At 39.3% G+C, this 17,440-nt stretch overlaps 1 protein-coding gene across 1 annotated transcript in view; it reads right to left on the bottom strand.

Annotated features, from left to right (window-relative positions):
* Positions 1 to 15: 15 nt before the first annotated feature.
* Positions 16 to 17,440, bottom strand: part of DOK6 (docking protein 6) — a 491,572-nt gene continuing 474,147 nt past the window's right edge. Inside the window, exon 8 of the mRNA XM_014606729.3 lies at positions 16 to 13,853. Within this exon, the coding sequence (XP_014462215.1) occupies positions 13,714 to 13,853 (140 nt within the window). The 3' untranslated portion in view covers positions 16 to 13,713. The remainder of the gene's footprint in view (positions 13,854 to 17,440) is intronic.

Genomic DNA, 17,440 nt, shown 5'->3' with positions numbered 1-17,440 from the left:
TCTGTCATAAGCAAGTTATAGTTAATAATAATTTATTGTAAGATTTAGTTGCACAAAAAATAAATGAGACCATGGAGAATACATGAGTAAATGAGGCAAAGCAGAAAAAGCATGGATAAGAACATTCACAAATTGATATATATGTATATACACGCACATATATAGATGTGTGTGTGTGTATATATATATGTATATATATTTTGCAGAAACCTATAGAAGAAAACACACAAATAGAAAGAAAAATCCCCAAAGAAAGAAAACCAGAAGACAGACCTAAGAAGTGGGGAGTGTCTATACATCCTGTTGGCCCTTTACACAAGTGCTTTCAGGGAATGTTTGTGTGCATGTGTAGAATGATCACTTTGTCATGGAGGACAGAACCCACATAACTGAGGGTGTTACCATGAAGACTACTAGTCTCATACAACTGCATACTATTATGCCATAACATACGATATACTGTATGCCAGGACCAATGAATCACTCCTGTTTTGCATGGTACCTTTTTTCTCTTGAAACATTAGTGAAAATAGCATTGAACTTGAACATCCTAGAAAAGGAGGGAAAAGGCAACATTATTCTGCCTAAGGATTCATTATCATTGCCACTTAGTTTGGCTGGGAAAGAGCATTGGCAGCAATCTGACAGCAAAAGCAATTTCTACTTAGTCTCTTCCAACAGAAAGCTGTTTTCATGTGAATGAGAAAACAGTGATCTAGATTCTTCTGGTCATCATGTGGGCACATGTGTTTCAGACTATGGGGTAGATCACAGCATTGTGCAGTTATCTTATACTTCAGCTAAAATTGAGAAGTGCTAAAGACTAAAAACCCAAACAAAACATCCTTTAACCTATCATTGAAGAGTTTCATTGTTTACAATGTCAAACACCATTAGAAAACATCACTTTTTGGCTCTGTGAATGCCTTAACAAATACCTATACACATTACAAGGGGTACTTTACTTTTTCCACCTACTGAAGGAGTTAAGAAATATTAAATGTTTGCACATGACCTATGGATTTGCATCATGTAGATGAGGCTACACAGAAATGTACTATTAATAATTTGATTTATTTCCTGAGTTATCAAATGTCATACCATATCATTCTTAATTGTACACAGTATTACAAGTAAAACCCTGTAGCAGTGGGGCTTTCCTCTGTCAGAGATCTGGTGATCCCATTTATATTTAAATGCCAAAAAGATAATATAATGACTGCTTTACGTGTAAGCATCCAAATCAGAGCTCCTAATATCACATCATATATAAACCACAAAGTTGGTAGTGTCCCCCTCTCTCAGAGGCACAGATTCCCCTCCAAGTGTATCCAGATTATTCAACATAACATAAAGAGGAGTTGTTTCTACTGAGAATAATTTTTTGGTTTGAGTAGCTGTAGAATCAGTTTGTTTATTTTGGTTGGTTTCTGATAAGTGTCCTTGTTTCGCTGACATGGAATTGAGGGGCCTTACATTTTTTGCTCATTTTTTTTTACTCCCCAAAACGTAATTCCATGTTTGCCAGCTTTAAGGGGAAAAAAATCTATACTTCACACTTTTGCATTTATTCAATCTATTTTAATTCACATTCCATAGATGTTTTTCTTCTACCAGGATGGTTCACAGGGAAAATTATCACATTACACATAGCATATTAAGGGCAATAACTTAATTTTTTTTCCAGTTAGCAGACCAAGCAACATTTTTATTTTTCTAGTAAATGGTAGTATCAGTGAACAGCAGCTGAACATCAGTTGAAAGCATTAAAAAAAACCAAAATGAAATATGTCAATGTCTTTAATGGCCCAAACTCAGTAAGTTATAATGTGACTTCAGAAAAAAAGAACCTGGCCAGGAGAAATAAATTAGTTGTCATAAGTCAGTTAAGTCATTTGCCAATGGATACCACATAATTACAAGTCAGTTTCTAAGTTTACATACAATTTACAGGCGCCCTGTATGGAGTAACTACAAATCAGTTCTAGTGACAACCAATGTAGGGAAAATGTCTAAGCAAGGGTGGCTTATATAAGTTATTGACCTCTAAACCTCTTGCATTATGAATATGGGTGGAGGTGGGGATGGTATGCTATTTCAAAATTTGCATGTTGTAAAGTTAGTCTTTGGGGGGGCTCCTTTTAAGGTAGCTCTTGGGACTTTATGACTGATTTTAACAGTAAAATAGCATCAATGAAGGTGTTTGTAAATAGGATTGAAATAGAGGGTTTATTTGGGTTTTTTTCCCTTTAAAGCTTGTCCAAATAATTTATAAATCAACACTTTATTGGTAACATAAGTACAAGACAGCAGCCAACGTATGTGTCTACCACAGTCCATTTTGCATTACTTAAGGATAACAAAAACAACGCTTCCCCTTCACCCAAGTCTAGTCCCAGAAACACAGTATAATTAAGATACATCTGATGAGGATTTATCTGAATTAAAGCACATTTTCATACAGTTATTTAGTAAATATTTAATCACTGTGTAATATGGAAAATGACATTGTACTGATTTAAAGCTTTTGAATAAAAGGTAAGATGGCTTGTTTTCAGTGATGCTAGTACTAACACATTGCCAGTATTTATTTTTGTTGTGTGCAAAGAAACAAACAAGTATACCATTGATTCATGTTTAAAGGGAAATCCTGTGCTTTATGGCATTGTCAAAACTTTCAAACGTAAAATACGTTAAAGAAAAGCTCTCCATTTTCTAATACAAAACGCTTGGAAGAAATGGCTACTGAGGAACTTCAATCTATGAAAGCAGCCATCTTTTGGCTTCATGAGCCAGAAAGAAGATCAAGATCATACCCTGGGTGTAGGAGGAATATGAAGGAGAGCTGGAATACTGCATTATTTTCCCTAGTACTGTATTTACTTAATTTTGTGCCTATGTCCCAAAGATGGTTTCTGTCCTTGTAATGCCCTCATAACAAACATGTAGGGCGGTCATCATAGAGGACAGTCCAGTTGTCCTCTATTGGTTCTGTCCTCTGGCAATATGAAACCTGATGCCTTTATGTCCTTTATTTTTGACGTCAAGAGAAAAATAGAGGACATAAAGGCATCAGGTTTCGTATCAATAGAGGACAGAGGACAGAGTAGCAGAAAACCGGAATGTCCTCTATAATGGCCCCCCTACAAACATGATACTTTCGACTTGCCTTCACCTCTGCCTCCCTTCAGGGGAGGGTGGTTGTGTTTGCTAGCAGTGGAAGGCTTTGGATGAGGGAATGGTGTTGGGAAGCAGTGGACTGAGGTGTCTTCAGGAAGGATCTCTGGACCTAATTTCCTCCTAAGCCCTGCATATTAACATTACTTGGAGGGGGCAACAATGGGGACAGTAGCCACAGGTGATGCTTTTGGGGAAGAAGGGGTGCAAAAAATAGCTACAGCTGTGACTGGCCACACTGCTACTGCTAGCAGCTGGTGCTGCCACTGCCCAAGATGTACAGCTGCCCTGTTACACCTCTGCTCCTGCATTAGCCACTGAAGGCCAACCCTCAAACCCCCTACCCAGTTGGGACTGCTTAAAACTCTTGCCAGTCAGAGGTGCAAAATTCTGGCTCCCACATTTCAGGCTGATAACTTAAAGGTGAGAGCAGTGGGTTTCAAACTGTTCTTTAGTACCCTGGGGTAGCATGGTAGGACATTAGGGTTCTACTACAAAGCACTTGGGGATAATGGCAAAGCAGGCTGGGTCAGGGTGTGCTGCCATTGGTAGGCCAGGTCTCCTAGCTCCACATCAGCTCACATAGCCCACAGAACTAGGGGTAGGAGTCTTGGGGCAGAAGAAGTGATATGAAAGCATTTTGTGACTTTAGGTAGTTTGAAAACCACTGAGTAAGGGTCTTTGCCCAGGAAGAGTAGTTTCTTAATTTTCCTTGTTCAGAGAGGATTTGAATGTGTTTCCCACTTCTTACTAGAGTGTTAATCAGCAGGGTATGGGCTAAGTGTTGACCAGAGAAGTAGCTAATTGTCAACATGAAGCTGCTTCAGTAGAAAGCCAACAGGGAAGAAATGCAGGGCCATGAAGAAAATAAGCCAGAAGTTATATGGCACTGTAAGCTAAGTAGTGCCCTACAAAGGAAGGGGTCCTGGATTCTAGGCTATACTCCCAGCTCACTGACTTTTATCCCTCTTGCGTTGTCACTGGATAAAAGGGATGGACACCACTAGCATACTTTTTGACCCATTGGAGCGTGAAGTTAGGGCAGAGCTAGAGGTGCCTCACCTTGAGGGTGAAGTCTACCATAGTAAGCTATAGTTCTTATAGCCTACTGACTTCCAGGCCTCACATATCTTCCACTCTTGACTGTCTAGTGGGTCTTCAAGAGGAGTGCCATAGACTAACTTGAGGTATGCCCATCTGATGGTAGTGATTAGAGCAATTGTTTGGGCAGTAAGAAATGCAGGTTTAAATACCCTCCAAACAAGGTGGGGGCAGGGAAGCCAGGAATCTGAGTATCCCACTCCATGAGCAAGCATTTTAATTACTAGGCTAGTCACTGAAAGATGGAAACCACCTTTTTCTAGCAGTGAGTCTTCTCTGGCCACACTGTTGAAGACTTGCACCTAGTTTTTCTCTTATATGGCTGATTGGTTATGATGGCACCTTTTGAGCAGACACAGGAGGAAAATAGGATCCAAAATCTGTGTAAATGTGAAAAAACTGTGCTTATGCAGCTATGTATACGTGGATGCAGAACTGAGGAACATAAAGGTGAAATAAGATTTCTTAGATGCCTTTGCTTTGGACTGCAAAACTCCCTCCATGTTTACATTTGAGTTTTTATATGGTCACAGAATTTTTTACTTACATGCCTAACTGCTACTGAAGCTCTGTAGTAATTCCTGTTGATGCTGGGAGGCATCTAAACTTTGCTTAGGCCCCAGGAAAGGCATGCTCCATTAGCCATGCTGGAACCTGCCTCACTTGCATTGATAGTATTAAAATGAGTAAGAGCCCACCTTTTGCCCAATAACCTAGTAGTGAGCATATACAAGAGGTGAGAGACCTGGGTTCTAGGTACCCCAAATTTTTGGAGCCTACAGTAGAGCAAAGTACATTGCTTACTGGCACTACTGAACTAAGGTGGCTACAGTACTTATACTTTAGGAGTCAGAGCGCAAGACTGCAAGAGCCACAGGGCCAGACAAAAAGGATGCATGCCTTTGTAGTTAGTGGTTATGGTGTGGATGTTTGGTGTGGTGTGGTGTGGTGTGGATGTTTGGTTCCCCAGGGGCAACTAGTGGTGGCACAAACTTGTGCCACCTCTAGCTGTCCCCAGAGAATGCCTATGCCATGCACCCCCTGGCGTGCAGCAACTTACCCCGGGGCACTAGCCTTACTTGGGGTCCTGGGGGCCTCCCAGGGCTGCAGCAGTGGCGTTTTTGCCATGTGGAGCCTGACCGGCAGCTCCAGCATGGCTCTGGGTTGCCTGGCTCTGCTTCTGAGTGGTGCACACTGCCCATGCGTGCTCTGCTCCCATTTTTTTCCTCCACAGTTTTTTTTGACCACTGGATATCTAGGGGTCAAAGAAACCTTCCTTGCTGCTCCCTTGCAGTGTGAAGAACAACTGAACGTGCAATATGTGGCACCACAGACATGTCTGCGGCTCCACATACCGCACGGCCATGCTCGTCTGGATGCGGCCCTAATGCCTAAGTGTAGATTTGAAACCAGATTTGAATCTGGCCACAGATCTTCAAGGGAGGTTGAGTTAGGCATCTATTTACCTTCATGGACCTGGTCCCAAACATCCTTGCTGAATGCTGTGACTGAAATCTGTTTTGTACATACTTCATGTTGCCCATTAATTCTGTTCCTGCCCCTCCCCCTGACTTTCAATGTTCATCAGATGACTCCCTCCAATTTCTGAATAATTTTATAAGATATACAGGGCCTGGTTCACCTTTTAGGTTATCTAAGTGGTGCCAGGGTCTATGCGTGCTATATTCGTTCCCCATTGCTCCTAGACAAGTTTGTTCTAAAGTATTTCCTGCCCAGGGACCAAAATAACTTTGAAAATGGGACTTACTTGATGTCTTAATCAAAGCTGAGCTATAATTTAAACAACTCAGGTAGCTCCTCAATCCTGGACCTTGGGCAAAGTGAAAACCAATACAATATATTTTGAAACAAATAACTCTATGTAATAATTTTCTACCAATGAAGATCCCAACCAAAATATTATATGGAATATTTTCAAAATTTCGCAACTATCCCCAGGACTCATAAAACTGAACTGACTTCTACCATTAAATTCACCATTATACCATTACATTCTGCTAGCAAAATGTGTTTATTACAAATATTCATATGGGATGCATCTGTTTTGGTAGGTCGATACCTACAAAAATCTACCAATTCACCTTTAGTTAAAAAGATGACTTTGCTATCTTTGCTATGGCATTGCCTTATACTTCCCTATACATAATATAGGAAATTGCTGGAATACCAAGGTAAATGTATGAAGCTATCTAAGGCAATTGGCAAATTTTTAAGCATAGCCATTTTACCAGCCAACAAGGTGCAAGGGTGAAAGAGATAATGGAAGTACCCAATACATTTCAATGTTTAATAAAGAGCATATTTTCACCTTTTACGACAAAATAGCCAGTTTCAATGCATTTTAGAGCATTTTTAAAAAATGTTGTTGATATATATTTTTTATTTAGACTGTTACAGCAATTTCTCTGGCAAACTTTAAGTAATTTACAATATTAAATATCATGATTTAAGGGATCATTAGGTTATTAGGCATGCTAACCTACAAACAGATGTACATTTTGCAGCACTTTTTTCTCATATTTTTAAGTAGATTAGCATATATTTTAATTCTGTTTAAATATATTCTGTCAATACCACATTTTTTCAGAACTAAAAGAAGGTTGGCAAGAAGATAGACTTTTTAGGAGTTCTACTGCATCCTCTGGAAGATGTAAAAACCCATAATTGTAATGTGTAAGGCATATTTTCACTAGAATTCATTTATGAGTGATTTCATGGCCTAAAACATGAGGACTGAACACACTGTATGCATTTTTTAATCTATAATAACCACAGACACCATTTTTATTTATCTCAGTGTTTAATCCTTTCTGAAATGCTTCAAATTGTTTGTTTTACTAATATACTGCTGCAGTGAATTCCATAACTTATACAGCAAATATATATATCTATAGATATGTGTAGATATATATATATATAGAGAGAGAGAGAGAGATTTGCATCTGGATTAAACAATGCACCTTAACTGGATTGCTACTGTTGTATTCTGAAAAGGCTAATTTGGGCACTCATTTGACCTTCCCTATGCTATACATTCTTCTACTTGAGTTTTATCTTGTGATCAGAGTTGAGCATAAGGTGCTGCTCTTACCTCCCACTAATGTACTTCCAATAGTCTAAGCTATACATTATAATGAAGTATGTTGCAGGCCACAGTACTATATGTGTTTCATGTCTCCTAAACTGTGATACTTCTTAGCCTTTCTGTTGCCTCTCTGAGAACCCTACTACTTTCTCCTGAGAACACGACTGTTTGCTCTTGTGCTCTTTTTGATGCAAGATACAGTGCCAATAAATTAAGCACGAGTACATATATAGTATAATGGTTAGCATAATTCCATTATACTATTTTTCTGCATTGCCTATTTTTCTTAAAATAGTATGAAGATGCAAGACAACTTTTATAAAAGCACCTCTAGAACTGAAACACCTCCTGTCAACAGAAGAGCTTTAAAAGATTACAGTATTAATATTGACACAAAGAAAGCGTTATTTTGTACCGTGTTCTCTTCTTCATGAAAGAGCAGTGATGAGAATAGATGTGTAAATGCTATCTTTGTTCTCATTATTGGTGTAAAATTCTCAAGAGACTGGATTAATTTTGTGCTATTTTCTGTGCCTATAACAGTCTTTGTTACAAGACAATGAAATATATGCCAAGAACAAGAATTTATTGTACATTAAAAATGGGGTATAACTTTGATCACAAAAAAGGTTACAGGAAAAAACACTGAAAAATATATCCATTTTCTTGACAATGCTATGATTGTAACAAGCACAGAATGATGCAAATGTATTCAATCATTCTCCTGACACTTCCCACACACCAGGATAAAAAGAATATGGCGAAAATGTAACCTTTCTCAATACTGTTCAGTGTGAAATTCAGAAAGGGCTTAACTACTTTCTCAGGAGCATTTTTACATACTCACCAAACAATGAGAAATGAAAGAAATAGGACAAAATCTCTTCTCAGTTATGCCCACTTTTAAGCTCGAGTAGGCTGTAAGGCACAACTGAAAGACAAACTTAGTTTATCAAATATAGGAATAAACTGCAGAAAAAAAGTGAAGAGTATATTTTATGGCAAAAAACCCATTAACTTCAACATAACTTTGATTTCACTCTGGTAAATCAAACCCAGACTTCTAACCGGATATTTTGATACCTAAATAAGTGGACTTATTTATTGTTCCCCTTTCTTCCTTGACTTCATTGTTTTTGAGCGGCTAGGCTTACAGAGGCAACCTGATTAATGTTACCTCAGTAGCTGTCAGATAATCAGCTCTGGTTCTCGTATCTTTGTGACCCTTAACATTCATTTTATTCTGATAGGTGTTTATTTGGCTTACTCCCTTGTGGTTCAAATATCATACAACTTTTTTAGAAAATCAATCAATAGTTAAAGACTTGTATATAGTAAAAAAGAATAAGCTATTGTTTTCAGGAGGGGAAGAGTTCGCATCCACGAAACTTATATGTTGCATCAAAACTTAATCTCATAGTTCAAACGCTACAGCTGTGTCACTGCAATAATGTGCAATACAGCTACATTTTACTAGCAAAATATAAGCTTATTTTGCACAGGGGAGGGGTGGCAGGAAGGGTCATGGGAACCTAGTGTTTGTATGTTGACCAGTAAATTCTTATGGGAAAAAAAAAAGAAAACAAATGCCACTGCTCTGTTAAAGAAAAGTCATTTCAGTTCTGTGGGAGCTCACTCTTCCCATAATCAAATAAGGGTTTCCTGCTTCCTATGCCCTGATTTTCATTTCTCAACTTTGTAGAAAGGGTATTTTTGTATGCATGAAGCTATAAAATGACTAAAAGCTTAGAAACTCTAAAAACTAGGAGGAAATGAGCAGAGAGAGGTTTCTTCACTAGAAGGAATAGTTGCATATTAATAATGCTGGATTTCATCTTAGAAAGTGTAGTGCTTCAAAAGTCTGAGATCTTGTCATAGGAGACCAAGCCTTCGGGTTTTAGTTACTCATTAAAATCCAGCCCAGAATGCTGGTAACCGTAGTCTGTGCTGAGATCTCAGTCAGTTCTTACTGCATAGACGTCTCAGAAATCACTAGCATTTTTGGTGCTAAGTAACACCTGTCGAAGTGCTGATAAAGTCAAGGCTGATAAAGGAATAAACCTGAATTGCAACTCTCTCCAGCATACATAGGTGTTTGCTGCAAGCTAGGACGGATGTCTGTTGGTGGGGTACTACCCATGATTTAAAGACAGAGGTTCTTAGAGGCTGCCTACAGCTCACCAAATGAGTAACCAAACAGGATGCTTGCAGGCTGAAGTATATAAATTATTGCTGCAGAGACCACTTTAAAACTTTATTTTTCAGATGTTGAGTCCCAAAACCTGTATCATGTAAAAACAGGCTGGGCTAAAGAAAAGCAATTAAACCAGTGTGCTTTTTATTTACTATGCAATTCCTGCTTATTTTAATGCTATCAATTGCAAACTTTTGCTACAAACTCTATTAGACCTTTGCTAGAATGAAACAGAACAGCTTCCCTGGCTAGTTGGGCAACATTTAATTCCTATATTTATTTTACCAACATATTTGTAAATCTTTTTTTCTTGTTAAGTTTGTCTTTTTTTCACTTCCTCTCCAAATTCTCTTAGGATAGGGTGCAGGTGTGGAACTGGGAACAGAACTGAGAAGTCCAAGACAGAGCTCAAAGGCTTATTCTACAAATAACACTGTGTGTTTTAGATTGTAAGATGTTTAGCTTTTTGAAAGTGGACAGACAAAAAGCTCTGTCGTAAGGACAGGATGCACTCAAAGTCAATTTGAAGTGACACATAATGACCAAAATGTAGGTGTTTCAAAACAGGGAGTGCACTCTAAGGATCTTCTGCTGCCTTAAAATCACACTCGTCTTCATCCTGCTTCTCCTTTCCTGTCCTAAGTGAATTCTATAGCTTAGAAACACCAGCGTGTTGCAATTTAGCACGTTAGTATTTGAGATGTTCTGGTCACAAGGCATAACTATGCAGTGCACCACTTGTTTACAGGGACAAATATACACCCAGGTATCCTCAAAGTTTAAAATTACAGTTAACGTATTCATGTCACCAGAACATGATAAAAACAACAGCTTTAAAACTGGTAACCTTTTACATTTCTTGGTTGTATCTGGGTACCACTGAAGACACGTTGCCCTCCTGCTCTCTACAGCCATGTAGCTGAAATTAGAGTGCTTTTTCTCTTGGTTTAGGAGGGGACTTGCTGTCTGTGCATCTTGCACATGAACAAAGCCGAGACTTGAACAGGGATCTTTGTGATCCCCAGGTCCCTTACGGAGCCTTGTAGTCTCTAGGCAGCAGCTCAACCATGTTAGTGAGCCAAAAGGGTGTCTTCCTTCTGGCAAAACCACTAGGAGCTGTCAAAAGGTGTCTCAGTGAAAATTCACTCATCTTATAGAACAGGTATATGTTAAAGCAATTCCATCGAGGCAGTGTTTCTGGTAAGACCCTCAAGTATTACCTGCCAGTTCCAGTTCTCCTAGGAAGTACATTTTTTGAGGATCATTTCTGAGGATATCATATAAAGCCCTTGAAAGTGGTTATCATCTGTTGTTCTGAAGTGGCACAAATAATGAACTCACTTCATTTATTCACCTGCCTCTGGTTCTCAGGGGTCCAATTTCCAACTAATGGGGGTACTGTAAGTGCCTCTGCTTCTATCTCTAACTTCTTTACATGTTTATTTTCGTTAAAACAGATTCTCAATAGATTTTGGAATCTAGTTCCCATCCTTTATCATGGAATTAATTGCATACCTGTGGCTGCAAAAAATTGCTACAAGTACTTATATATGCTCTGTTTGAAAATTATTGCTGTATATTATTGTGAAGGCAAATTAATGAAATTACTGTAGGTGGCTAATCCTTTTATTATGAATAACATCTGGTTATTTACAAGCCCAGAATGATGCAGATGTGTAGGCTAAAAGTACACAGGCTTTTCTCATGCATTACTAGAAGAGGTGGCCACCAACTGGGTTAGAAAGCAGATATCCTACCTCCCTGCAATAGAGTGCATTGTAGAGTTTTATCTTCTCGTCTTAAGTACAAGCAATGGCCACCACCAGAGACAGGATGTGGAATTATATAGACATGTGGCCAGAAAGAACTTCCAGTGTCCCTGTATTTGTTTTTTATCTTGCCATATTCTTATACTTTGGACCATAAATATTAAGTAAGAAGTTTTTGCATCACTAAGCAAACCATATGAATGTGATATTTGAGATGACAAAATGTAAAACAAAAATCACACCAAGACACTTAGAGGAAAAAAGTGCGTAATATACATATTTTGTGAGAAAGTTGCAGCATTTGCAGTTTTAGAGAAGTAAAAATATTGAGCCAGAACCTCAAATGATACAAATTTGGCATGCTGGAAATCCAACCCTTTGTGCTGAATTTTACATGTATTCTTTGCAAATGCAAACATTCTCCCAGAAACAAAATGTCAACATGATTGCCTTTTCAAAAAGGGAAGTGCAGATGAATTTGTACTGATGGGCACATCTCAGAGTGCACTATGGGTGCAGTTTGTTGACTGTGGGGTGGTAATTTTTCACTGTGGTGTTAGCCCATCCAAATGTTATATAGATGGAGCTGTTCTATTTGTAAATGTGGTGGTAGTGGTGGAGACAGAGCAAAAGAAAGGAAAAGAAAGAGAAAAATAAACTCGATTGTTGCAGGCTGCCACTGATTCATTCAAACAGACCACAAACCTTTTTCATTCAGCAGCTGTTCACTGACGTGTGTAAGACTACAATCTGTTAGCCTGTAAAGTGTTTGGACAGAAGCTGAGCATACCATATCAATAAGGGTTTAATCAAAAGCAGACATTTCTTTTGTACCTTTTTATAAAAAATGACCCTTTTCAAGTTAAATTACAAGAGAGAAAACTGTGTACTTGGAAAAGTCTATGGTTCTCCTTGTTACACGTCCTCTACCAATCCTAACAAACAAATGATGGAAATTCCTTCGGTAATCATGGCAATCCGTTCTACACCAGGAATAGAGCAAAAGGTCTCCTCACACAAAATACAGTGAGCAGATCTTTCCTTCTCCAGTTTTAAAAATTTCAAAGCATCACATACTGTACATAAATAATTGATAACCGTTATGAACATTGAACTCTTCAGAACAGCTAAAACTCATTCCTCACACCTCAGGGGGTGCTTTCAGTGTTCTCCCTTACTAATCCCAAACTCCAAATTCCAATTTGCATGGTTTATTGTTTTGGGGGTTTTTTTTGGGGGGGGGGAGGGGGTGTTTGTTTTTTGTTAAATGCACCTCAAAGAAAAAAAGTTCTAATTTAGAATTACTCCAAGTCTTTTCAAGTGAAATGGATAATTGATCCATGACCACATACACAATGCAGTTTGCATCTCAAACCTCTCTGGGAAATAAATTGAGAAAACCAAAGTAACTCTAACCAGAAGGACAGGGATGGAACTCAGCTATAGCACAATTGAGAATCCTGGTCTGTAATGAGGAATGTAAGATTGACACCGAAGAACTCGGCCCAGATTTGAAGAACAGCGTCTCCTCTTTTCAATTTGTCAAACAGCAGACTTTGCTATTTAAATATTTTTTCAGAAGAGGTGACTCTGCAGGGCCAGATCCTTCTCTTTAATTATGTGTGCACAGATTTCGGTGGTATTCATGGTAGTTGTGTGCACACAAGTGGGGTCACAATTTGCCCCTAGAAACTTAGGGTTAGATATGCACTAGGTAATGATCTTACTTTTAACGCAACAAATTCTATTTTCCAATGTATTAGGAAATGTTAACCTGCCATCCCGCAATATATATCTGTCTAGCCATGGTAGCTATGGGAGCCTGATTAAAAAGGTGTTCCTTTTTAGAATTACAACTTTGCTTATTTCTAAGGATAACATACGCAGTATCTATATGCTGTTTAACTGGTAACACGTCTACAGTACCGACTGGAATCAATAAGTGGCCACCAGGATATAAAAGTGGATACTGTCATCAAGTGTGGAGATAGGCAAACTTGACAATGGAGATGGACGGCAAGAACCTCATATTGTGTCATCATGTTCCAACCCCAGGATGGGCATGTCCTGTCATGCAGAAACCTTCGCACCAACAGGATTTTATTTGTTTCAATTACTTTCTTACAACTGGAGTTCTATTTCTTTTTATATGGGGACGAAAGAAAATAGAAGAAAATAAATAAAAGACTTAGCCTCTCCTTCCGGGAAGCTGTACTCCAGCTTTTAATCTTCATTGTAATCCAAGCGGAGCTGATATGCCTCAGTTTTCACTACATTTTGTCTTTTGCTGAGGATGCAAGTGACTTCCTGACCCTACTGGCAGGTTCCAGGCTAGACTGTCTCTCTGATCAGCTGCTCTCTGTATGTCACTGCATGAGGCCTGAGCTGTAGCTGAATCCATAGCTGCTAGACAGCGACAGGGACTGCTGGTGCTCCTCGCTCTGCTCTGAGGTGTAGCTGGGAAACGTCTGTGCACGAGACACCTTTGTTGAACCGAGACTGTGACCTGGATGGAAAGCAGAGAACAGTGTATTATAAAGGTTTGCCATAAATCAATTTACTAAGGTTCAAAAACAACTGAGAGAAAGGTTGTCTCCGAATTAGTTAGGATGTAGGCTCTCCAATCTCCCTTTTCTCTCTAATGTAACGCTTTGATTCATATCCTCCAAACACTTCTGAGGTACTCTCCATACCTGTGAACTGGCATATGTTTTGACTAACACAATGTTGTCCATGCTCTTTACCTATCTATAGTTGTGCCCCACTAACCGAGGAACATTCTTTTTCAAACAAAGAAGAAAAAGAACAAATTCATATTTTCACTATGATTACAGTTCGTTTTCTTTTACGGATTCATTGTTTTACTCCCTGGTTAGTGTGGAGAGGTCCAGTTCTTCAAGGCCACTTACACACCTACATTCAACATTTAGGCACCTCTTATACGTTCAAGCCCTGTTTACCTGCCATCTAAATCATGTGGACATATAATTTTCTGCCATTTACTATAAACAAAGCCATCTCAGCATTGGTGCAGTCTCACAACCAATGAGTTGGTAAGAAAAGCCTACAGGTAGGAAAAAAGCTTCATTTGCAGGACACAGTCCTGTAGGCATGGCCAACACCTATCAGACCCAGTAGCAAAAGGGCCAGGTGCTGGTCACTGATGGGGGGGGGGGGGGGGCGGTACATAACAGAAGGATCATGCGTGTCTCACTCCACATTGGTGATCAGGGCACCAGCACAGGATGTGGGACATGTGGGTTCTAATCCCTGCTGTAATCAGGCAGACCCAGGATACTGAACAAAGGCCTCCAGGTCCATACCTCACCTTAGTACCCTACCCACTAGACCATTCACTATTTTTAGGTGCCTTCTCCCTTTGGTTTTCATGGACAGGAAACCAGGCATAGATACCTAAGCAACTGACTTTGCTTAGATGTCTAACTCCAGGATCGGGTTCATGGGAGAAGCCCTAGGAGAGAGAGGTGCCTGCCTGACAAGAAGTAGGTACTTACCAGACACACTAGATTAGATGCCAAAGCCCTGCCCTTTCTCTGTGTGCTTCACTCGTGCCTAGGCATCTCCTTCAGTACCTAGTGGGCTTCTTTTAGGAAAACTTGGCACCAAATTTGAGGCTAACAATTCCACTAGACAGAAGGCCACCTATACCTGGGGTGTTGCAGCACTTCATATGTTTAACAGTCTGGGCCAGATGCTTGAAGGTTCTTTCTATATATGATTTGATCCTGTACTGTCTTCAGTGTTTGCATAAGTATGGGTAATTCATGTGAGTACTTTCAGGAGCAGGCAGACAAGGTTCTTTGGGTGAATCTAATATCTTTTATTAGATCAACTTAAATAGATGGAAAAAATATTTCTTAGCAAGCTTTCGGGTTTAAAAACCTTTCAACAGGCTGAGGAAGCCTCTGCAGTTGGTGTGTGCTCTTCCTGGATGGAATTAATCGTAAAGAAGCCTTTACTATTTATTCCATCCAGGAAGAGCACACACCAACTGCAGAGGCTTCCTCAGCCTGATGAAGGGTTTTTAAACCTGAAAACTTGCTAAGAAATTTTTTTCTCAACTATTTAAGTTGGTCTAATAAAAGATATCAGATTCACCCAAAGAACCTCATCTGCCTGTGTCTTTAGACCACCACGGCTACAACATACACCCCTGTTTTCAGGAGTAGGGGTTGCGTTACTAATCTGGGAGAAAAAGGAGGTCTCCTTGGTTTTCACTAGTGAAATAACATTGCATTATTCAATAACCTAAAATAGATGTCTTTTGTCACACAAATAGTTAGCACCATCAGATTCCTAATTACTATTCAAGTAAAAAGGGATTCATAAGACTCACTAAGTTATCTGGGAGCCATAAAGAACATTCTCCACAACAGAACATAATCAGTTAAGCCTTAAACCGTCAAATGCCCATTTTCAGTAGATTCCAGACATGCCAAATTGCTCTTCTTTTGTGCTGTCATTTATATTTGGAATAGTCTCCCACTTCTTTTTCTAACATTTTAATTTTTTTAAGTCTTCCTGGGCACATCTACATGTGCAATTAGAGCGCAGCAACAAACTCTGGCACTTATCGCACTGGAGTTTATTACTTCCATGTATGCCATTTGAAATATGTGCCTGCGACCGCAGCACATTGAGCTGGGTTGGAGCAGTCCCAGCTGGTGGGGGGCCCTGGGAGTTAGCCTGAGAAACCAGGGCTGCTCCTGCCCAGCTCAATGTGCTGCGGAAAGTCTGACTGGGGCATGAAAGAATGCAGCCCCTGCACTGAAGCACCCTTGTGTCCCAGCCAGTCACGCCAGCTGCTGTGGAGTAAAAAAGTAGATGCCAAGATGTTTACTGTGGAGCCAATTAGGCAACTCCACAGTAAACATCTCATGTAGATGTGCCCCCTCTTCCATAAATTCTTGTTCCCTATGGATTCTTAGAGCCCCTTGTTTAATGGAACCATACTTTATGGTTCCATTAAACAACCACCGGAGGTTGTTCAAGCGCCTTCATTGAACACCTTCAAGATGAAACTGGATGCTTATCTTGCTGGGATCCTATGACCCCAGCTGACGTCCTGCCCTTTGGGCGGGGGGCTGGACTCGATGATCTTCCGAGGTCCCTTCCAGCCCTAATGTCTATGAAATCTATGAATTTATGTAGCTTAGATGGTGTTGTGACTTTCTGCCATTCAATTGTAAAGTGCTCAGGCAGGACAGACATTTTTTTCTCTACTTTGTAGAACATCATGCACATTTATGGTAATTCAATAATCAAATGTAATAATCAAATTGATAACTAAGGAATAAAAGCCATTCTTATTAATTTGAATAATAATGATATTGGTTTCAAAGGGAAAAACTCACAGAAAGCCTAATGTTTACAAATTGTCATTATGGTGGATGGCTGGATAAGCTAAAGTCTTATGCTTAGTCAAAGACCAGCATCATAATTAGTATTGTGTATTTATACTTCAGCATTAATGAAAGATGGACCATAATCTACATAATAGAACACTGGATTAGGAATCAGAATCAGATCTGCTGGAAGCAGTGCTAATTATTTAAATGTGACCTTGGCTTAATCAGCCCTGTGGAGAGAGAACTGAGCAAGCTGTATATGTTAGTTTGATTACTGGTATTTGTATAGATATGTTAGTGTGGCAATCCACCTGGGCTAATATACTTTGCTTCTCAGCAGATGAATTTGCTTCCAGTAACATGACTATATTTCTTCTGATCCCCACAGTGTCTGTAAGCACATTAACTTGGATATCTCTGCATGACATTGCATTGTGTCAGGTAAGGTGCATCTTCAGAGTCATAGAGATGTTAGAAGTGATTTATCCAAAGCTGCACAGAAAGTTGATGATAAACCTAGGAACAGAGCCCAGCTTATCTGACTCCCTACAGCTATCCTGCTGATTACCTACCTTAGTTAATTAAGATTAGTAAAATTCTTTGAGCACCTTAAATATTTGTTTCATCTTCAGAAATCACAATTCAGAACTGGTATTGAAATGGGGTTGGAAAAATTTTGTTAAAATATATTTAGTAATGCCACTCTCTCTCTCTCTCTCTCTCT

This window comes from Alligator mississippiensis, chromosome 3 (assembly GCF_030867095.1).
Source record: "Alligator mississippiensis isolate rAllMis1 chromosome 3, rAllMis1, whole genome shotgun sequence".
Taxonomy (NCBI): Eukaryota; Metazoa; Chordata; order Crocodylia; family Alligatoridae; genus Alligator; species Alligator mississippiensis.
This window is presented reverse-complemented; position numbering and strand designations above follow the sequence as displayed.